At 43.5% G+C, this 23,404-nt stretch overlaps 1 protein-coding gene across 2 annotated transcripts in view; it reads left to right on the top strand.

The window, feature by feature from the left end:
* The window catches only part of LOC109432222 (homeobox protein B-H2), a 69,553-nt gene extending 50,451 nt beyond the window's left edge, over positions 1-19,102 (top strand). The window contains exons 2-4 of one of the 2 annotated variants that reach the window (XM_019708546.3): positions 9,699-9,877; positions 10,159-10,304; positions 17,073-17,212. In XM_019708546.3, the coding sequence (XP_019564091.1) occupies positions 9,699-9,877; positions 10,159-10,302 (323 nt within the window). In that variant the 3' untranslated portion in view covers positions 10,303-10,304; positions 17,073-17,212. Of the gene's footprint in view, positions 1-9,698; positions 9,878-10,158; positions 10,305-17,072 lie in introns of both variants that reach the window. The other variant, XM_019708545.3, reaches the window with a different exon arrangement.
* The last annotated feature ends 4,302 nt before the right edge of the window (positions 19,103-23,404 follow it).

Below are 23,404 nucleotides of genomic sequence, written 5' to 3'. Positions count from 1 at the left end.
TTGTCAATCTTGTAAATATGACACCGCATCTTGAGGAACGTTTATTTACGATTACGCTTGACTGAGACTGCTTTATTGAACAACAAGCAGTTATTACAGTTTTAGTACGCATAGGACACTCCTGCTTTGAGAACACTCTGCTGACGGAAGTTACATACTTTCAAAAGCAATTAAAAATAACGTTACAGCTACAGTGCTACTCCAACGAGAGCACTTTCTCGAAATTGTATCTATTGATTTCGTTTCGATTTTTACCGGGAACTATGAACCAATTATAGTTTAAACTAAAAAAACAACAGATACCACCATATTTAAATGTTCTGATTGTAGAGGTAGCCATAAGTTGAATATTTGTACATCGCCATAAAAAAGTTGTTGAATTACGTGCCTGGCAGATGAATAGATACGTAACTCTGAAAGTTGGATCTCCAACGTAAATTGTTCCGTCAATGCAATGATTGGTTTTTAATACTCATAATCATCCTCAGGAAACAACCCCATTTACAAGAACTGGGGCCGTTCATAAACCACGTGAACATTTTGGGGGAAGGGGCTGGTGTAGCCAAAGTTTACGCTCCATACAAATTTTCATTTTTTTTGCATAGACAAAAGTCTGCAAGGGGGAAAGAGGGGTTTTGCTGACCAAAACTTGTTCTCCGATGTTTATAAACGGTCCTACATTTTCTCCAGCAATAGAGTTACAGGTGAGGCTACTAGGATTTCTGGGAAGTTATGGTAACGCCTTTCTTTGATAAAACTAACAAACTGTTCATACCTTAAATACAACCCGTGTAGTTCAGATGCCTATCAATCAATTTAGAAACACTGTCTATGATACACCATTATCTTCTTCAAGGTTGGTCTTGCGATTCGTGTTGGTTGTTGATTTTTTTTTCACTGGCACTGGCACCCAAACACGGTACTAGTTTAGGGTCTGGTCTCAGTGGTTGAGCAAACCTACTCCGGTCACAGCTCGGCTACGCCTACTAGCCATCATGCTGTTTCTGCTGCAGCTATCAGTGACGATTATTGTTAGCTTCGCCCGCTACAATTTAACCACGCTACGCCCTCAAGTGTCTTTTCTTTTATGGACAGCGGCCTGCAAGGCGACCTGTCCATAAGATACGTAGACTCTTAGAAAGGAGGGGGGGGGGGGGGGGTTTCTGGCCAAAGTCTACGCTTCATACAAATTTAAAAAAATGTATGGACAAAAGTTTACGAGGGAAATGACCAAAAATGAGTATGCGACCCACCAAACAACCTTCTCATGGTCGCCAAACCCTTGGTCTCTCCGAAACCACCAACAAGGCATTTCTAATAATACACATCGCACCCTCAAGGTTAGCTGCGTAGCCTGCAGCAACGAACATCGTCGACTCGTTTTGGGAAATCCTTCAAGGTGGCATGCTAGGTCATCATCCCGCCTGTCCGCTTCCAACTGCACAGCAAATATCAAGAACTTATACCGCGCGTACAACGATTCGACCTTCCCGCAAGTAAGACCCTATCAGGCAGGGTTAGCTGGAGACCGTTTCCCATGCGCTGCTTTGTCGTTGCTGACCAGCGTTGTTCCTACCTTCATAATGTGATATTGTAGCTTGACTGCGCTCAATCAAATCTCGATAATACTGAACGTTTCCGCCGTCAGTATCTCCACTTCTTCCAGGGTATGAAAAGTTATCTTTAGGACGACGACGCCATCCTTGAAACCAACGATCTTGACGCCTTTGGAAAGTTTATCTCTCAATATTAATAATCCGCAACGTTCAACCGAATAATAGATCGCTGTGGCACTTCCGTCGTGATTGTAATCTAGTTCGGATCAGTCTCGTAGACTCAGACTTGGTTTGGTTCTAGCAGCAACACCAGGTGTTGTAGAAATGCCGCGAATACAACGTACCCACACATCACTTGTTCATCGATTCTAAATCGACGTATGATACAATCGATCGAGACCAGCTATGGCAGATTATGCACGAGTACGGATTCCCGGATAAACTGATACGATTGATCAAGGCGACGATGGATCGAGTAATGTGCGAAGTTCGAATATCAGAGACACTCTGAGGCGGGAATAAACACGAGTGAAACGATTTTCGAGAACTCCGTTTAACTGCTTGGTTTCGCTGATGATATTGATATTATAGCTCGTAAATTTGAGACGAAGGCGGAAACGTACATCCGATTAAAGAGTGAGGCCAGGCGAATCGGATTAGTCATGATTGTGTCGAAGACAAAGTACGTGAATGCAATAAGTTTGAAGGAAGAATCACCGCGCCCGCCACTCCTAATGTCTATCGATGGTGATGAATTTGAGGTGTCTGAATTCGTATACTTGGGCTCACTGGTGACCACCGATAACGACACCAGCAGAGAAATTCAGAGACGCATTGTGGCAGGAAATCTAGCTAACTTTGACTCCAAAGAACATTACGATCGAACAAAGTTCGCTGTCACACGAAGTTAACTATATATGTACAAAACGTTGATTAGATCGGTAGTCCTCCAAGGGCACGAAGCAAAGATTCTACGTGCAGAAGACCAACGCGTCCTTGGAGTTTTCGAACGGAAAGTGTACCATCTGCGTTGAAGTGCAGAAGCAAGATGGGACTTGAAGAAGACGAATGAACCACGAGCTGCTTCAGCTGCTGAGAGAACCAACCATTGTATACACCGATGGGCGGGTCACGTCATCAGGATGTCAGATAGCAACCCGACTAAAATGGTTCTCGAGAGTTATCCGACCGGTACAATAAAACGTGGTGGGCAGCGAGCTAGTCTGGGTCGATCAAGTGGAGGACGATCTGCGGACTCTTCATAGAGTGCGGAACTGGAGACACCCAGTCACGGACCGAGTAGGATGGAGACGACTACAATGTATGTACATTGTACAGCAGAGGTAATTCGGGCCTTAGTCTGAATCTTAGATATGTCTGGGAAGTAGCCTAACCCGAGCAGGAGAAAATAGCTGAAGAATGACAAACTCAGGTATGGAAACCTGAATACCTACAGCCTGAATGAGGTATTAAGAAGCCCTGCATAAGAGGTAAAATACCTAAAATAATAACTGGTGTGTATTCTGAACATAACACGTGAATAATGACATCAGGTATGGTAAGAAAGAAAGCTATTTTCAATACCTGGGTAACCGACCAATACCTCGTCTTGGTATGATACCTGACTTTGGTATGCTGCAGTTATGTTTCAGTTATTCGTTCTTGCTCGGGTACCCCGGACATTATTGCCTTCAACCTGATAGGAAACGCCAGGATTGCAGTCATCAATGCCACATTATGGCAACCATCCAGATCGAGATCTTTCTTTGTTTTGAATCCTTTGCCACTACAGCTTCAGCTCGATAACTGACTACTGCTGCCGTTCGCTCATTGCAACACGTCTAATTGCAGCGAGCGAATGTTTTTTTTTTTTTTTTTGCTGATAGGTAACTGAACTGTGCTGCCATCGCCCGAAGGCTTTTGTCATTTTGTGGTTTGTTTATTGATTTGCCTGCATACACGCTCGCGTCAGAATACCCATTTTTTCATCGCTATCTCTGTCGCTCTTCAAGAGGCTCCATTTAAAAATACCCATTTATGAGTTGGGCCGCCCAACTTGAAAATGGGTATTTTTAAATGGGGCCTCTTGAAGAGCGACAGAGATAGCAATGAAAAAATGGGTATTCTGACGCGAGCGTGTAGGCCTTTTCAGTTGACATGTCCGTGTATGCCACTGTTTACAACTGCCGAACAAAGGCGCAAACGCTGAACTGTCATTTTCATAGGCCGGCATTTTACGGGTGTTTTTTTTGCTGGCCACACTACGGTTAAAAATGTTCAAATGTCACAGAAATTCAAGCTACTTTCAATAACAAATTTAAATACCAAAACAAAAACAAAAATAGTGTTGCCAAATTTCTATAGCCAATAATGCAGTGCAGGGCGAGCCGTTTGTCGAATTAAAATCATGTTGACAGCAGTTAGGTTGCCACTAAAGCAAACCTAGACTGTTGCCGAACAAAAACGAGTTCGACATAAGAAACCATCCGCGACCATTCCGAAAACAAACACTTTTCATGTGTTGGTTTCTCCATGACTAACCGGGCGATGTCACAGCAGCGATGGATGTGGTTCAGTGAGTCGAAGACGAGTCCCGCAAGTTTGTGTAGGTCCGTCCGAGCCGGGGCCACCATCAGCGCGCAAAGTAAACATTGCGTGTGGACAGTGTGGAACAGCGTGAATAAGGCATTTTATGAGACGTTTCAAATCAGCTGTTTTTTTAATGTTTACCAGCTTTGAAGTCCAACCGGTGGGCCCATTTATTTACATTTTCGTTAGCATAACATGTGATACGGGCCCATCCAATAAACGGGGTTCATTTATCTGCAAAAATGCGTCAAACCGCTCACTATAATTAATATCCGTAGACCGTGGGGATGTTTTTTCATCTACTAGTGACATCATACAGCTCGGGGGATTCATACATGCCGCATTAGAAACCGAAACATCTCTGCCAGCAAAAATCTGATTAGCGCTCACCACATGTTATGCTACTTTTCGCGAAAACAAAAATATCAAATGTAAACACTAACAATGAGCGGCCCACCGGTAGAACGTCTCGTAAAATAGCTTATTGACCAATCCAAATTCCTGTGTGGTAGTGGTTTGTGTTCAGATTTCCCGTGTTAATCTATCTGTAAGAACTTTGTAAACATCTTTTGTTCTCACGTATATGGATAGGCTTGCATTAGGTTTCGTGAGATATTTTTTGGACAACTCAATTGAAAAATATAACAACTGGACTCCATGCTCTGTCTACCCTACCGAACCGACCCTACCAACAACCGTTGGAAAGAGAGAGGGGCACGGTTCTTCGGGCACGGTCGCGCGGCTGTCTTTGATCTGCGGAGCTGTCTTGATGCGATGTTCCGTTTGTGTTGGCTTTTTCTCCCTTTCCGGGCTAGGCGGCGGCGGCGGTGTTAGCGCGTGCAGAACAAGCATACCTACAGCGGGTGAGCGTGTGAGTGCACGCGCGAGAGAGCAGTGGATCCCACTCATGCGCATGGGGTGTAAGCATTGCCACGCCCCACGCGAGATGGCGCTCTCGATATTTTCTTCCCGCACCTCTTTCCGCTTGGTTCCCCCTTCCAGGGACGGTTCACGCCGTCGTCGTCGGTAGAAGAAAGGGTTTGAAAACGAACTGCACACCGCCACCAACAACGCATCATAATTGACAAACTTGTGTAGGTTTTGCGCGGCGGCGCTGATTGTGTGTTGGTTAACTTGAAAGCCGCCGGTCGACGTGGAGTGTGTAATGTCATATTTTATGCTCGTGTCTCGGATTCCGCAGCTGAGCTTGCTTTAATCGATTCCGCCGCAGGATGTGTAATTAGACCCCTGGAGCGTGAGCATCGTAATTACGCCAGCGTGACAAAGCCAACCCACGCGTTCCACCAGGTACGTTACAGTGCGCGTCCCAACAGTCGACATTCACTTAGCATTGTTCTACTAGGTTGTCGGGATGAAATGTCGACTCTAGAATCGTGTACCGACTGTTTCGAGGTGTGTCGCTCAGTACGGAACGGAACCCCACCTAGCCCTAATCAATCACCATTAATATCTACTCTAATTAATCAATTATGAACAAACGCAACGGTAGCACGACTCGCCGGCGAAACTGAAATGATAAATGACACCGTCCGGAATGGCGTAATGGCGGCGGTGGCACACCCAATCACTAAAACCGATTGTTTGTTGGGAATACTCATTAGTGTTGCGAGCGCGTACGGTTAGGTGTCTACAGTCTGTGAAAGCAGACTCTCCATTACCGGCACTTCGATCGATTACTAACGAGTGCAACTAGCAGGCCAGCTCGGCAATCCTTAACCACTAACGAAACAAAGGGTGCTCGGAGGGTGCGGTACTCCTCAGCTCAGCCCTGACAGTGACAACTCGGTGACTTTGATGTGACAGTTGGGAGGCTACCAAGACCAACAGCGCACGATGTGGTCGATAATGGAGCGGAATCGGAGCCACGAGCATGAAACACTCTGACAGACTATTTCGGTTGATGTTGATATAGTTGTGTGTACTTACGTTCAATTACTCGCTTGTGTTAACTACTGTGTTTGTGAATTGCTTTTTCCGTCTGGAATCATATTTCTTTGCATAGGCTAGTTTTCGAGTAGCTTCCACGGGGTAGCATTTCATATTCACTGCTTAAGCCAAGCCACCATTGCGTTGGTTAATACCAGGGCTATGAGCCCGGTTATTTGTATCAAAAAAGCTTCTTTAAAAAAGTGTGGATAGGAGTAGTGAAGTCTAGAACAATTTTTGTCGCGTTTGTCAGGACTTTGATTAGCTATTCTGAGGTACAATAGTCGTTCTAACGCTTAATTTTGTCGAATATTACCCTTAAGATAACAAGCGGGAATAGAAGATTATCATGTTGCTGCAAAATAATTTAATCCTAATTAACACTATCCTAATGATCATCCATGTCTCTTAATAATCCCAAGACTTCCTGGACTAAGTCAAGTCGCAAGTTCCAGAAACTAATTAGCGCAGTCATAAAACGTCTCCACTGTTTGCGCAATGCTTTCGCGATGTTCGCGGAAGCGAACCCATCCGAATCAAATCCACTAATTCCAAACATCAGAAGCGTTGTTACCACTACTGCCTGACCAACTGGTTGACGGTTCTGGAAGCCAATTAGAGGCCATCATCAAACATCAACCACGCTGGCAACCGGCCACAAAGCCATTCCTTATCCCCCCCATACCAGCGGCATATCTATGCAAATACTGACTAGCAACCCTGCCGGGCCGCGCGCTGTCATCAAAGCGTCATTGACAGATCAAAGCAGTCTTCTTCAAATGGTGGCGGCAGTTATTCGCATCATTTAGCCGCCGCTGCTGCCGCGCACAGGGCCCCATCAGGGAGCCATTTCTCAGAAGTGACGATTTCGACTGCTGGGCTAATTCGCCTTGACGGAACTCTTTGAGAGAATTGCGCTGTGCGTGAAAACAATTTTTTTTAACATGGGAAAGGATAGGAGCTGCATTTTCAAATGCTTCTAAAATATTTTAGGGACTTCAGAATGAAGAAAAAGTTAATGTTTTGCAATATACTTTCAATTAGCTACACTTTAACTGGTTTTAGACAAAAAGTTTTTAAATCACAATGTTATGTCTATAATATAGCGTATCAAAATCTCATTCGATAACATTAAGAACGTTTTGCTTAAAAAAATTTCTATAAAGAATTAGAAGCATTTGAAAATGCAGCTCCTATCCTTTCCCATGTTAAAAAAAATTGTTTTCACGCACAGCGCAATTCTCTCAGAGAGCCTCCGTCAAGGCGAATTAGTCGCCTCTCACTTTGCGGCCAATTTGCGCTGGGAGAGATTAAAAAATCGCGCGGCCTCTCTGAATCCTTTCGGTTGTTGTTGTTGTGGCGTATTTGCATAAAAGTAAGAGCGGCAGCTCGCCGCTCGGTGGAATACGTCTGCTGTGAGCTGTCAATTGGCTTTGTTGTGTTTTCTGAGGGGAAGCCGGGAAGAAGAAATCATTTTTATAATTTTCATAATTTTATTGCTCTTTTATAAGGAAGAAAGGGAGACCGCCAAAGACCTTTTTGTGGCGGTTAACGGATAAGAACACAGAAGATGTCTAATATGTTATCGTTTAATTTAATACATCCTTTGCCGGTTCCTGCATCATTCGTGGCCGCTGTTGGCTACGAGAGAAAAAATAAGGATCATTTTGTCAAATTTTGCAATTATGCGGCTTTCGTAAAAGACGAACTCATATTGATTGGAGCCTGCTAACGGCAATCGATTAGCAGTAAGTTAACGAGCCTGTCAGTTTGGCAGGTGAGAATGAGTGATAAAGAGAGATACATGATAAAAACGTAGCTACTGCGCTGTTCTATCTCCGACGAAATACTAGCACAGAGAACAGACGTTCATCTTTGTTTTCTACCTTGTGTAAAATTTTGTAACGGTCATATCAGAATATGTCGTTATACTCCCGTTGCGTGGTGCTAGTGTGTATTTCAGCGATGAACACCGCCATCGTGTGGTCAAATCGGATTTGTATGTCGGGCAGTCTCCGTTGGTGACGCCGAGGTAGGGAATCACGCCACTTGGGCGGTGGCTTCTATATTCGTCTGTTTTCCACTATAACTCAGTCAAAATCAATTGACACAGCTTTTGGAATGTGATGAGATAGGTATAGTATCTACCCGTGTACAACATTTCAAGCCAATTGGTTCAAAATTGACTGAGTTATAGTGGAAAACAGACGAATATAGAAGCCACCGCCCAAGTGGCGCGATACCCTACACTAAAATCCTTTACACACGTTTTCAAAGTATTTTTGTTCGAGCTAAAATGTCTGTTCTCTGTGGTAATTGCACGACGTAAGGATTGTGGGGGCCCGGGGCCCGAGCGGATGTGGAGGCCCCTCGGAGAGATGACCAAAACTGTTTTTCCTTATTTTCGAGCAGTACTTGAGCAATATGAAAAATAAATCTAATGCTAGCAACCAAAAAAGATTCTTGTGGGGACCCCTAAAATGTGAGGGCCCGGGGCCCGGACCCCTCTGGCCCCCCCTTAGATTCGGCCCTGCGTGTGTTAGTTAATTACTCAGAAAAAAATACATTAGTGCTTATTTACATAAATCATGGTTGAAGTCCATGATGGAGTACGCGATGTTATGCTGATGACTTCTACAAATTGATGTCACGTTTTGTAGTGAAAGCAACGAATAATACTTGGATCCTTCGCTAAAACTGCAAACGTATAGGCAGAGTATAGGCAGAGTGAGGCGCTTGTTTGTCTGTGAAATATTTATAAATCAACATACTTGATTATGTTCATGAATGAAAGCGTCATTATACTTCAAGCTCTGCTGATGATGCTCCACTTTGTTACATCGCGATGGATGAAAAAAAAATATATGTATAATAACATTCAATGATTTAAAATTCAAATGTAGTTTTCCTCTGTTCAAAGTTCTCAGTCCTCTGCGTAGTGTTGCCTTCTTGAATAAAATCTGAAACTACCCAAAACGAGTGAAGCTCTGTGGTACAAATGTAAGATTTTTTAATTAAACTAAATAAGCTTAATTTACGACATGATCGTAAATTGGTTAAGTTTATGAAAATTTATCATCGGCCTTACCAAGCCAAGCGAAAATATTGGCATTTCAAACCAGACAGTTTTTCAGCAGTACGATGTTTAGTTCCCACTTAATACTAAACATCCCAAAAAAGGTTACGCTCATCAGTGGAAGATATGAATTAGTGTTAATTTATCCATTTTACGCCTTGTGATGCCGGTAACCGTCTTCCGGCGTCTGACATTTTATGACCTTTTGTCTTCAACCCTCACCTCTACCAAAATCTGCCGAAACGAAGGTAAAATTATATCATCGGACCTGCCGATCTCTGTCTCCTATGCATTCCATGTTCTTATTTTTCGAAGCCAAATAAAATAACATAAAGAAAGTTAAATCACAATAAAATTTATGAATTTACAGCAGCACCAGAAGCAGCCGCCGCTAACCTAAAGCGTTGGGCGGCTTCTTTGTTCTCTCATTTTAGCAAGCCAATTAACAAGTTGTTCATCTCGTACCCTCACTCGCAAGCACCCGAGCACACATCCTCATCTCCCATGTTTGTTTGTTTGTATAATTACAGAACAATCGCATTTGAACCTATTTGCCAACCGACCCCAACCAAAGAAGAAAAGGAAATCCCGGACGGCCTTCACCAACCACCAGATCTTCGAACTGGAGAAGCGATTCCTCTACCAAAAATACCTGTCGCCATCGGATCGGGACGAGATCGCGGCGGCCCTCGGTTTATCCAATGCTCAGGTACGTTGGCCCTTCTTCTCAAACAGTTTGAAGTTTTCGAAAAACTCGAGCCCGATTTCCTCTTGAAAGGTTTTGTGGGATCTCCGGTGGAACAACTCGCAGCTTAGAGGCGCACATTTGAACTCCTTCGTGAACCCACATACACCCACACACACGCTCATACAGACACGCTCACACAGACACGCAAACCCACAAACACACCGCTCTAGTTGATTGATATTCCTCGGTCGCTCATCCGTTTTTCCCCTTTTTCCCCCTTTTCCTTTCTCTTGCCAATATAGGTGATAACCTGGTTCCAGAATCGGCGTGCCAAACAGAAGCGCGATCTGGAAGAACTGAAGAAGGATGTGAACGCCGTCGAGGTGCTCTCGGCCCACAAAACCTTTCTCGAGAACATTGGCTTCCGGGAGGCGGGTTCGCCGTGAAAGTAGGTTTCTTTTTGATTTTTAGTTTTTCGTTTTGCTACGGGTCTATTGGATTGGATTGAAGAATGGGTGGAAGGTGGCGGGATGAGCTTGATCTTTCGTAGCTACTATAAAAAGTAACACCACAAATGTACACAGAACAATGCAATCCAGACTAATTCTAAGATCTCGACGTTCATAGGGCATCCAATAATATTCATTACCGGGTAATTTTTCCATCCTTCGCCTAGATCTAATTGAGCGTATTCCGATCTGTCAATAAAATGTATAATCATTGATTTGGACTGTGTATCAGGGTTCGTTCAAAGAACAAGTAGAAACAAAGAACTTTTTCGCATTGCGTGCTGATACAGAGCTATTAAAAAGCTGATATGTTCTACATTGGCCGTACAGTAGCCATATTACCGCATTACCCCGCTAATTCGGCACCGACTGTTCTCGAATAACCAGGGTAAACTTTTAACCCTTTGGATTCAGAGGGGCTATATATGACCCCAACATACAAACGGCTGTATAAATTCACCCATTCGATAAAACAGAATACTGTCTTCGGCAAAGTTGTTGCAAATTGAGTCCTCTTTTAGGGAAAAATGGGTATATTTGTATTTGAGGCTTGATTGACAACCTAGAACATCCTGAACACCATGAAATTTGGAAAAACTAAATAATTGACATACCAGATGATCTAAAAGCTGAACTTGGAAGTGGGTTACATTTATATGTATTCTTTTAACCTTTGTCAAGAATGACAAAAGGTGTTTTATATTATGGGATGTTTAAGGTGTTCCAAACAGTCCTATAGTGAAGTCCTTCAAATGTACAAGAATAATTTCATGTATTTTGGCCACAAATAATAGCATTGCATAACATACTGTGATCCGTGAAGCTCTTGACATCTACAATGTCATTTATAGAATCTATAGGGATATTCCTGGGCAGCCAAACTACCTTGGAGTTCAGAACTTCAGGTCTACACTCGTAACAAGAGCCATATCTGTTATACTGAGTAACGTTGCATAATCAACCGCAGTTACTAGAGTAATCTGAAGTCTACTTATTACAAACCTTTGCGTCCAAGTTTGCGACATTCAGGATTGTCCAAACTGTTCTATAATGAAGTAATTCAAAGATTCAAGAAAAAAATATGTGTTTTCTCCATAAATAATAGCATAGCATAATCTGCTGAGATCTGTGAAGCTCTTGAAATCCCAAATATCATTTAGAGACACTATGGGAATGTTCCAGGTCAGCCAAACTATCTTGGAGTTCAGAATCTCAGGTCTACCCTCGTAACATCAGCTATATCTGCGTAACTCTGTATCCGAGTAACGATGCAAAATCAATCGTGGTGACTGGACTACTATAAATTACTATGATCTTTTGGGACATTGAGAGTCGTCCAAACTATCTTGAAGTTTAGCTCTTGAAAGAAACAGTAGTTATTCTGACAATAAACTTTAAACTGTAATCTGTAATCGCCCTGGCATATCATAAGTTATTTCAAGACAGTTTTGGTCTCAGGTTTTGAGATATTCCAGATCAACAACACTACTCCGGAGACCATAGCTTCAGGTCTACACTTGTGATAATAGTTTTTGCCACTACGTTATGTAGTGTTACATAATCCACTGTACTTACAAAAGTAGTTGGAGAAACAATAAGCTGTGTTATATATTTTTGTGATATTATGGACCTCCTTACTATTATTAAGCTTAGTTGATAAAAACAACCACTGTGACATGAGGCGATTGCGTTTCAGATAGTAACAATATTTTTTTTGATAATTTTGCTATGTTGCAGTCTCTGGTTGTATTCTGTGAGCTCCAGCAAGTATAATAGATTATGCATCCTAACTCTATATAGCCAAAACTGAACTTTTGTGGCATGTCCCTTTTTTATATTCGTATCTAGCTATAGCTAATTACCATGTGTCAAGTAATCAGCTTCTGCCGCGACGCGCCGTCTCCCAGTCAAGTACAATAGAATTTATAAACCCCACGACCTTCCCAGGTTCTGCAGTTTTTAAATCGTAGCTTTGTCTAATGAAAAAAAGTTACCGTTATATCAGTAGACTTTTGGACCTAAACTCAAGAACAGTTTGGATGAACTAGGATATCCCGACTGATTTGATACTGTCTATCGAACTTTCAGAAGACTAACTGGATACGATAGATTACAAATCGTAGCTTTGCATAATGAAAGAAGTTACCGTTACACTCGTAAACTTTGGGATCTATACTCAAGAACAGTTTACATGTCCTAGGATATCCCGACTGATCTTATACTGTCTATTGAGCTTTCAGAAGACTTACTGGACATGGATAGATAACAAATCGTAGCTGTGTATAATGACCATTACACCCGTAGAATTTGGGATCTATACTCAAGAACAGTTTAGATGACCTAGGATATCCCGACTGATCCGATACTGTCTATTTAACTTTCAGAAGATTTACTGGATATGATAGATTACAAATCGTAGCTTTGTATAATGAAAGAAGTTACCGCTACACCCGTATACTTTAGGATCTAAACTCAAGCACAGTTTGGATGACCTACGATATCAAGAAAAACTGTTTTGCATGATATTCTACCCTTTTTATGCTATTGAGCACCAAAACAACAGAAACATGTAGAAAAAGTTCCACAATAACGCTTGGAAAAAATCCGGCTTAAGGTGATTATAGAACGGAGCCACACCTCGAATTTTCAAAAGCACAAATCTGAGGAACCATATGACAGATCGCCATGAAAATTTGATCGATTGGTCACCACCAGCCGGCAACCAATCGATCAACTTTTCCACGCGATAGGATATTTGGTTCTTCAGATTTGTGCTTTTGAAAATTCAAGGTGTGGCTTTGTTCTATATTCACCTTAAAAGGGTTAATTCGACAAACTGGTCACCCTACACCACGTTGCTCATTGAAATTTGGCTACTCTGTTTATGTTTTTGTTTTGATTTCCGGATTTGTTATAAACCAAGTTATAAACCGTAACTTCAACAGATATTGCGGCGGTGGTGCGAATGAAAAGCTCGTTCTTTCTACGATTGTTGCCTTACTCAGTTCATTCCGGTTGGTCTCCAGGTGATTTGGGTATCGAATAGCACCAACTCAGAACTTCCGGAAAAAGCGGCTGCAAGAACAGCTGCTGCGGGTGCAAGTATAAGCACAATATCCATCTGTTTTTCATTTACAGTGTACATCGCTGTGACATTTGAACACTTTAATTCGCCATGTCGGTTTGTCTGTGATGCTACTATAAAAATTTACTCACACCATCATACATAGTTCCACCTTGATCCGCGGGCAGCGCTGCAAACAGTGACTCCCGATTACCAGCAGTGCTGCAAATAGGGGCATCCATTTAGTACGTCACGCAAAATTTAGGAATTTTCGACCCCCCTGCCATCAACATACGGGTTTTTGTATACCTAATGCATTGCTTGTCACACTTTCCAAATCCCTTCCTCCCGAAAGTGTGACGTACTTAAAAGATGCCCCCACAGTGGTCTTCGGCTTAACCGTTATGTGTCCGACAAACTTTTTTGCTTTTTTCTACACCGTGCTTTTTAAATGGGCGCTGGGTACCCGGGTACCCTGTCGGCCACATAAGGGTTAAGCATCACGCGAGTACAACGGGGAGTTAGTTGTGAGCAGATCAGGAACACTACAGTGCTACAGTGACAGTGCGTTGTGAGGGTTCAAATTGGCGAACTGCAATCCAGTCCAGTCAGTGGAGAAGAGCATCAAACTTAAGCAGTTGTATTAATAAAAACTGCATGCTTTGAGTAGCAAGCCCCAAAGGTTGCCACTGGTGGTGTAAAAGGATTCTGATGAAAAATTTACGGAAATCGTAGTTTCTAACGATGGAATGTTGGGAAATATGAAAAACGAACGTTATCGCTATAATCCTGACTATTCTGATGGATATTAATAAACTCAAGCTCTGGAGAAAACCTGTGACCTAAATAACTCTTGCAAAGGTAAGCATTTGCTTGCTCCCTAGATTGATAACGCAACTCTATCTTAAAAATCTTTCACAGTTTTTTTTTTGTAGAACTCTTCCGATTAGCTCTTCCAGATTTTTTTCTTAAATTTATCTTGGAATTCTGGAGTACCTTCAGGGATTTCCTAGAGTTATTTGTGGGATCTCAACCAGAGCTCCTCTCAGAGTTTCTACAAAAAATTTCACTGTGTATTTCTTACAAAATATTCCCGGTATGCACCAAAACCATACCCAGGAATTCCTTCCAGATAAATTTATCTGATGGAACAGAGATTTCTCTCAGTGGATTTCCGGAAGGGCTTTTCAACTCTTTCGGGTTATTTACGAGATTTCCGTAGAAGTTCTTCCAGGAGTTTCGTCCTGAGCATTTTCAGGATTTCAGGAGCGATGCTCCTATGTTCCTCCCGCGATTGAACCTACAGTTCTTTTAGGCTTTTTTAGGTTATCTTAGGAGGTATTCCAAGAATGAAGCCTAAGAAAAATAGAGAAGCCTGGAAGAACCTCTGAAATAAATCTCAGGAAGAACTTCATGAGATTCGGGGTAATGGTTTCCAATCTGTTGCAATAAAATATCTGATTTTTATGCTTTCATCTGACGCTTCGATGTTAATTTTGCCATAGTTAATTTCCAAGAAAACATAACACTGTCACATCTTTAAGAATTTTTTGAAAAATATCAGCAACCCCTGAACACATCTTGAGAAAAAGCCTAGAATATGTACATTCTAAAAAGTCTAGAGTTTTCCGGGAGCAACACTGAAGTGAATATTATAAAAGAAGAAACTGCGAGAGAAGTCTCAAATGAAACTTCAAGAGAAATGTTGTGATAACCTTTAAGAAATTTTCCAGGAGAATCTCCCGTCATAATCTCTAGCTAGAAAAACGCTCATGAACGCTCATGAAGGATAAACTCTGGTAGGCATCCCAGGAATATCTCATGTTTAAAAAGTGGCAATTAACCCCGAACAAATCTCTAGGAGGAATCCCCGGAAGAACTCTTGGGAAAATCCATAGAAGCAGGGGCACCAATTGGCTGTTAACTTGGTCAAATTAAGGGGGAAGGGGGGGGGGGGGGGGTTTAGCAAAGCATGTTTTTCCTGATTTTTTGTATGGGAAAATTTAAGAATCGGCAAATATGGGGGGGGGGGGAGGGCAAACCATGCTTGCCCCCCCTAAATTGGCGCCTATACCTGGAAGAGCACCAAAAGGAATCACGAAAAATCATTCCTCATTCTCCTCATTCTCATGAGGAATTCCGAGAGAAAGTCTAACACAAATTCCGCGACCTCATACTGAGTGAAACTCATGAAAAGATGTTGGAATTAATCCAGGGTAAACTCACAAATACCAGGAAAACCTCTGGAAGTTCTGCAGGATGCAATTCACCAAACCGTCAGAAAGGAACAGTAGGAACGATGCAGAGTCCATCATTGACGTGACTGACCTTCTGGAGCCCGGGTCTAAATCCTAGCTCGTACACGCACAGTGACCATCTAACGACTCGATACAGGGCGGAACACGGAGGAAGACGGCCACAGCCGAAGGTCATTGACCGTCATCGAGGATGGCTGACCTCACGCTTCGATAAGCCGGCATTTGTGGAGCCATTGCTTATTCACATTTACATTTACATTTAAAATTCATCTGCTACTTGGAGGGTAACACTGACGTCGCAAGTAATCGCCGAACTCCGCGCATCATGCCTAATATCTAGAAGGAGGATGCAAAGAGTTCGCACCGAAGGGTAGAATGGAGCGAAGTGAGGCCTACAGGGCGGCTAATCTGGCACTGGACAAAGAGACAGGACCGGATCTTAGCCAGGATCTAAGGAGGCCGGAGAAGCCAGGGCCCCGGGCCCCCACATTTTAGGGGCCACCACAAAAACCTTTTTTGGTTGCTACCATTAGATTTATTTTTCATATTGCTCAAGTACTGTTCGAAAATAAGGAAAAACATTTGTGCAAATCTCTCAGAAGGGCCTCCACATCCGCTCGGGCCCCGGACGCCCACAATCCTTAATCCGGGCCTGCAAAGAGATCAAGGCGCGTAAGTGGGCGGGCTTAAAAAATCTCTGCCAGGCAGCCAACACGACCCCTTGGACTGGATAAGGTCGAGGCAGAGGGAGAGCTAGATGTGGCAGCTCTTAAGGAATGCTGGAGTGGAGTAAAAGCAGCCTTTAGCGACGCGGGCAGGGGCGCCATATTGGTAACTTGGAACGGGATCGAAGGAACGAATGGACCGACGAGGAGTGCAGAGCGATTTCGGAGTAGAAGGTCGCAGCGCGAGCGCCAATGCTGCAGAATGAAAGCCTACTTTCCCACATCAAATTAGCAGTGCTGTAATGATTCATTACAGCACTGATTTGCGTTGCGTAATGAACCATTACAGCACTGTTTTCAGGTTTGATCAACTTCTTGATGCTTTCTGGACGCAGTCTTGAAAAATTGTGACAACTGCATAACCTGCTATGATCAGATTATCTTAAACATGGCTATGAACATCAGTGTGCAGTTTGAGGTAAAATTTTGTAAAAATCTTCATTCCGCACCTTGTTGCGTAAACCACTATTATCGATCAATTAAGGAGTTTTTTCTATGTTTTGATTGTTTAAACCAAATATTTTAGCAACTTTTTTTTTAATTTTCTGGGTCCCAGTCTAGTGAAAAGGTTTATTTCTAATCTCATTTATAATTTATCCAAAAAAAACTATTGCCGTACTCTAATCCAATGCTATTTCTCTTCACCCTCTCCCCCCGCAGGTGATAACCTGGTTCCAGAACCGCCGGGCCAAGCTCAAGCGGGACATGGAAGAGCTGAAGAAGGACGTCGAAACGGTTAAGGTCCTGTCCGCGCACAAGTCGTTCCTGGAGAACGTCAACGACATGAACATCCTCAAGAAGAAGATTATGCACAACGACGGCGGTGGCAGTCCGCACAAATAATATCCGGAGCCACCACCACCGTTCTTCGGTGGCGCTGGTGGCAGTGGTGGTGGTGGTGCCCGAGGGCCGCCGCCAGCTTCGTTGAGCGCCGTCATTGGATCGTGCCCTGCTACGCCGGCCGAGCAGCAGGCCGCCACCAAAACCCTCATCAATCTCACCACCTACGGCAGACTGCTGCAATCGATTGCCTCCGATAAGACTTGAAACCCTCCTCCCAGTGAAATGCGTGCATCAGCGTAGGGTGCACACTACTGGCACCGCTGCTAGATTCAGTACTATACTTACGTGTAAAGTTAACTAGAACTGTTGTAATTCCTAATCATGTGAAAGGCGAACGTGTAATGAGAGTAGCCGAGTGAGTGATGCCCAGTGTTGATAGTTTTATCCTATTGTTTAAATGTTATTTTGATGAAAGAGAATTTTTGTCTTTTTTATATTTACCAGCTAGATAATTTATTCGATTCGAGGATGTTCCTCCGGTCTCAGTAGCCTGTGTAATTTAGTAGCTTAAGTCGCATAATCCAGGTCGAATCGTGTAGATGTGTTTGTTTCTTCTCACTCGCAGTAAGATTCTTGTAATTTATGTGTACATTATAGCAAATAAATATGAAACCGCAAACGAAACGAGAGACTAATAATATTGATCATCGATTAGCTAGGCCTGTTTGATTCGATCAACCATGTTTCTGTAAATAAGTATCTATCATCAAACAAAGCTTGTTCCTTCTTTAATTCTTCGATTTGACTGCAATGAATATAATGTAATCTACTCGCTTAGGCTGGGATGAAATGATCTAAATTTTCGCACATGATTTTGAGGAAAATTGAAAGTTTTTAGCGCACTGAGGTCGTATTTTTATAAGATCAATAATCACAATAGTAATCTGTTGTGAGTGGCAGTATATGACTTAGTTGTTCGTTTGTCTCCTTTGAAGATGAATTGTTACGCAAGAATTTGTTAACTGAATTGAGCAACATTCGTGCCCTCAGAACAAGGTATTCAATCTAGTATTCTAAATCTACCTACCTAGTGATATTCAACGATATAGATTCGATCTGGCATAGCTTCATAAAAAAAACTCCTACGAAATTAATTTTCTTTTCCAAACAAAGCATCCCATCAGATAAAGCCAATATCATTTCAATCATTCGGTAGCTCGTTTTGAGGTTGAACACGGATGTCTCGGACGCTCTGGAGAAGAAACCGGACGCCACCGTTGCTCGCAGTTGACCATGCTTCTGTCGCTGCTTCTGTAACAAAAAAAGTAAAAAATGAGTATTAATTGAAAAATGAAATGTTAAGTAATATTTCCTATATAGCGTAATTAAAAGAGCGCGTAAAAGTGGGTAGTTTAATTAACTGTGATTACGGGTGTTGGCAACGGCGGCGGCGTGGTGAAAAGGCGAAAGTCGCACCGAAGTGTGAGAAGTAAAATGAAATATCATCCAGTATTCCACACCGAAGCGAAGCACCCACCAGTGAGTGCTGTGGTTGTTGTTGCAGTGGCATGAGAATAAAGGGAACGAGCAAACAAGCAGACTCATGAAACATGAAAAATTGTACATATTTTATCATTATTGGAAGAACGTTTTTCCTCTTCTCGGAAATTTTTTTTTCGCTTGAATTATAGACGAATTAGCCCTATTGGGGGCAAGTACTAAATGAAATGCGTAACCCGGATCAATCAAGCAGTAGAAGTACTCCTGAGAAAACCCAATTGAACAAATTATACAAATATATGATTGCTTTATGATATGATCTAAGCTGAATTGTAATTCATAGCAAGTACACACAGATCGAAAACAAGTGAGAAATCACAATAAGATGAAAAAATATAAACCACTGAATCATAGCCCAGTGAGTCATTCATACGTAGAAAAATTGAGAAATTACAATATGCAAAGGTCTTAAACAACATCCATGTAATACATAGATAAGACAGAGTCATCAATTCTACGCTACAAATTTGGGATCGCTGCTGCTTCTCTCCAACCTTGGCAAGTCTCTCGCCAAACCAATCTCGACATGATCTACCCACCTTATCCACTGTATTCCAACTTGTTTTGTACCATCCGGACATGTTTTTCAGAGTTGCTATCCGGCATTCTTGCAATCATTCTCTGTGCTTTGGCATTGCTCGCTGCCACACACTGCCAAAAGCGTGCTTGGCACTCGTCGCTTTAATAATCCAACCCCGAGCATGGTTGATGTCTCATGACCCTAGAGTCTTGTATACTGAACAGAGCTTAAAATTTTCATTTTCAATGAATGAAAATTAACATGAATTTTGAAAATTCTCAACTGAGGGATCAAAATAAAATTCATTTTGGTGAATGAATTTTTTCACCTATTCATTCATTTTTCTGTCACTGACAATTTTCACTGAGAAATAAAACTGGACCGTAACTCCCGATTATACTTCCAATCACCTCAAAACTTGTGCACAGTAGTTAATTAGAATATTGATTATGTTCCCTATTTGTCCATTAAGTCGGATTGTGCGTCTGTTAACAGAAATTGGATCTCATATTTTTGAGATTAGTGCAACGTAATAGCTATATCACAATCACACGACACGACGCGGAAACAGGACATAACACTTTTTGTTCTTACCCGAAACCGGTCGTTAAAAAAGGTTAATTTATATCCTTTTTTCGTTATTTGTAAGAACAAAAAGTGTTATGTCCTGTTTCCGCGACGTGTTGTGTGATTGAGAAATTGGATATTTTACGACGAGCGAAAAAATATTCGTGACAGAGAATTGAATGAAAAAAGAGAGGCATTCAGCTGACAATGAATGTGGCCAAACACGATTGAAAAAATGAGAATGTCAATCTTCACTTTCAATCTTCTAAATTTTTACTCTCTGATACTGAATGACATTAATGCTTACTTAGATCAAGGTAGGCATAGACTTTGACAGAGAGTAGGGCTTGACGTTTAACTTAGAATAAAATTCTGTAAAACCATCTCAAACCGAACAGTAGTATCTTATTGTCTCCACAAATCTCACGTCTCACAAACAGTCTTTTGATGGGATTCTTTCAGGGATTCCTCCAGAAATTTCTACCGAAATACTTCCTGAGATTTCTCCAGGATTTGTGCATTTAAAATTGTGTGTTTTAAAATTCATCAGAGAATCCCTACAAGAATCCCTACGGGAATTCTAACGGGAATGCCTTCTAACGAAAAACAAAAGCCTTTTCCAATACAATAAGATGAAACATAACTCCTCAAAATATTTCTTTGCACACGTTGAGTCCCATAAATTTCCTAATATTTTCCTGTCAGTGTCTCTTCTTCTTCTCCATGCCTTTCTAAATCGTGCGGAGAAGCGCGCGACTACTTTCGTTGGTCGGTCGGTTTTCTCGGTTAGGGTCGATGGGGACGCGAGTGTTGAAAGCGGAATCAGAAGCGCGCTACTAGGGGAACAAAGCCCAAAATGCCAAGATGGGGTAAAATGGCCAAACTCATAAAATCATTCGTGAATGTGATTTGATCATTACTATTATAGGTGAATGGTGTCATGATATGTTGTCATATAACATTCTTCTAGAAGCTTGGCCGCCAAACCCACCGAAAATCTTTTGATTTCCCAATGAAAATTGTCAACTTCCGGTTTTTCGTGCTTGCAATTAAGGTTTTTTTTGGTGATTTTATTACCTGCCAAGGAGATTGACACACATAGAGGCGCATGAATCATATCACCTAGCAAAGGTGGCTCCAAGATTCACACCTTACCCTACCCTACTAACGAATACCTACTCCTTCCAGAGACAACTGTGGGGATGCTGTGGATTCCACGGTTTCTAGTAACAACGGTTGTCGAACTAACATTCCTTCTCTTTCCCGATGATTATGAGGACGTGGCCGGCGCCGTTATTGACTTTCAAATATTGAACTCTCGAATTATGCGTATTGAGAGTGCGTAGTTAGTCCCAAGCATTCCTCAAGGAACTCTTTTGGAGATTCCTCCAAGAATTTCTGCAAGAATACCTTCGGGGATTCCGCCAAGAATTCCTTCAGGGATTTCTCCATGAATTCCTTCAGGGATTCCTCCAGGGATTCCTTCAGGGATTCCTTCAGGGATTCCTCCTGAGATTCCTCCAGCGATTCCTCCAGGGATTCCTTCAGGGATTCCTTCAGGGATTCCTTCAGGGATTCCTTCAGGGATTCCTCCAGGGATTCCTCCAGGGATTCCTCCAGGGATTCCTCCAGGGATTCCTCCAGGGATTCCTCCAGGGATTCCTCCAGGGATTCCTCCAGGGATTCCTCCAGGGATTCCTCCAGGGATTCCTCCAGGGATTCCTCCAGGGATTCCTCCAGGGATTCCTCCAGGGATTCCTCCAGGGATTCCTCCAGGGATTCCTCCAGGGATTCCTCCAGGGATTCCTCCAGGGATTCCTCCAGGGATTCCTCCATGGATTCCTACAGGGATTCCTCCAGGGATTCCTCCAGGGATTCCTCCAGGGATTCCTCCAGGGATTCCTCCAGGGATTCCTCCAGGGATTCCTCCAGGGATTCCTCCAGGGATTCCTCCAGGGATTCCTCCAGGGATTCCTCCAGGGATTCCTCCAGGGATTCCTCCAGGGATTCCTCCAGGGATTCCTCCAGGGATTCCTCCAGGGATTCCTCCAGGGATTCCTCCAGGGATTCCTCCAAAGATTCCTCCAGGGATTCCTCCAGGGATTCCTCCAGGGATTCCTCCAGGGATTCCTCCAGGGATTCCTCCAGGGATTCCTCCAGGGATTCCTCCAGGGATTCCTCCAGGGATTCCTCCATGGATTCCTACAGGGATTCCTCCAGGGATTCCTCCAGGGATTCCTCCAGGGATTCCTCCAAGGATTCCTCCAGGGATTCCTCCAGGGATTCCTCCAGGGATTCCTCCAGGGATTCCTCCAGGGATTCCTCCAGGGATTCCTCCAGGGATTCCTCCAGGGATTCCTCCAGGGATTCCTCCATGGATTCCTCCAGGGATTCCTCCAGGGATTCCTCCATGGATTCCTCCAGGGATTCCTCCAGGGATTCCTCCAGGGATTCCTCCAGGGATTCCTCCAGGGATTCCTCCAGGGATTCCTCCAGGGATTCCTCCAGGGATTCCTCCAGGGATTCCTCCAGGGATTCCTCCAGGGATTCCTCCAGGGATTCCTCCAGGGATTCCTCCAGGGATTCCTCCAGGGATTCCTCCAGGGATTCCTCCAGGGATTCCTCCAGGGATTCCTCCAGGGATTCCTCCAGGGATTCCTCCAGGGATTCCTCCAGGGATTCCTCCAGGGATTCCTCCAGGGATGCCTCCAGGGATTCCTCCAGGGATTCCTTCAGGGATTCCTCCAGGGATTCCTCCAGGGATTCCTCCAGGGATTCCTCCAGGGATTCCTCCAGGGATTCCTCCAGGGATTCCTCCAGGGATTCCTCCAGGGCTTCCTCCAGGAATTTCTCCAAGGCTTCCTCCAGGGATTCCTCCAGGGATTCCTCCAGGGATTCCTCTAGGGATTCCTCCAGGGATTCCTCCAGGGATTCCTCCAGGGATTCCTCCAGGGATTCCTCCAGGGATTCCTCCAGGGATTCCTCCAAGGATTCCTCCAGGGATTCCTCCAGGGATTCCTCCAGGGATTCCTCCAGGGATTCCTCCAGGGATTCCTCCAGGGATTCCTCCAGGGATTCCTCCAGGGATTCCTCCAGGGATTCCTCCATGGATTCCTACAGGGATTCCTCCAGGGATTCCTCCAGGGATTCCTCCATGGATTCCTCCAGGGATTCCTCCAGGGATTCCTCCAGGGATTCCTCCAGGGATTCCTCCAGGGATTCCTCCAGGGATTCCTCCATGGATTCCTACAGGGATTCCTCCAGGGATTCCTCCAGGGATTCCTCCATGGATTCCTCCAGGGATTCCTCCAGGGATTCCTCCAGGGATTCCTCCAGGGATTCCTCCAGGGATTCCTCCAGGGATTCCTCCATGGATTCCTACAGGGATTCCTCCAGGGATTCCTCCAGGGATTCCTCCATGGATTCCTCCAGGGATTCCTCCAGGGATTCCTCCAGGGATTCCTCCAGGGATTCCTCCAGGGATTCCTCCAGGGATTCCTCCAGGGATTCCTCCAGGGATTCCTCCAGGGATTCCTCCAGGGATTCCTCCAGGGATTCCTCC

Source organism: Aedes albopictus, chromosome 1 (assembly GCF_035046485.1).
Source record: "Aedes albopictus strain Foshan chromosome 1, AalbF5, whole genome shotgun sequence".
NCBI classification, from domain to species: Eukaryota; Metazoa; Arthropoda; class Insecta; order Diptera; family Culicidae; genus Aedes; species Aedes albopictus.
This window is presented reverse-complemented; position numbering and strand designations above follow the sequence as displayed.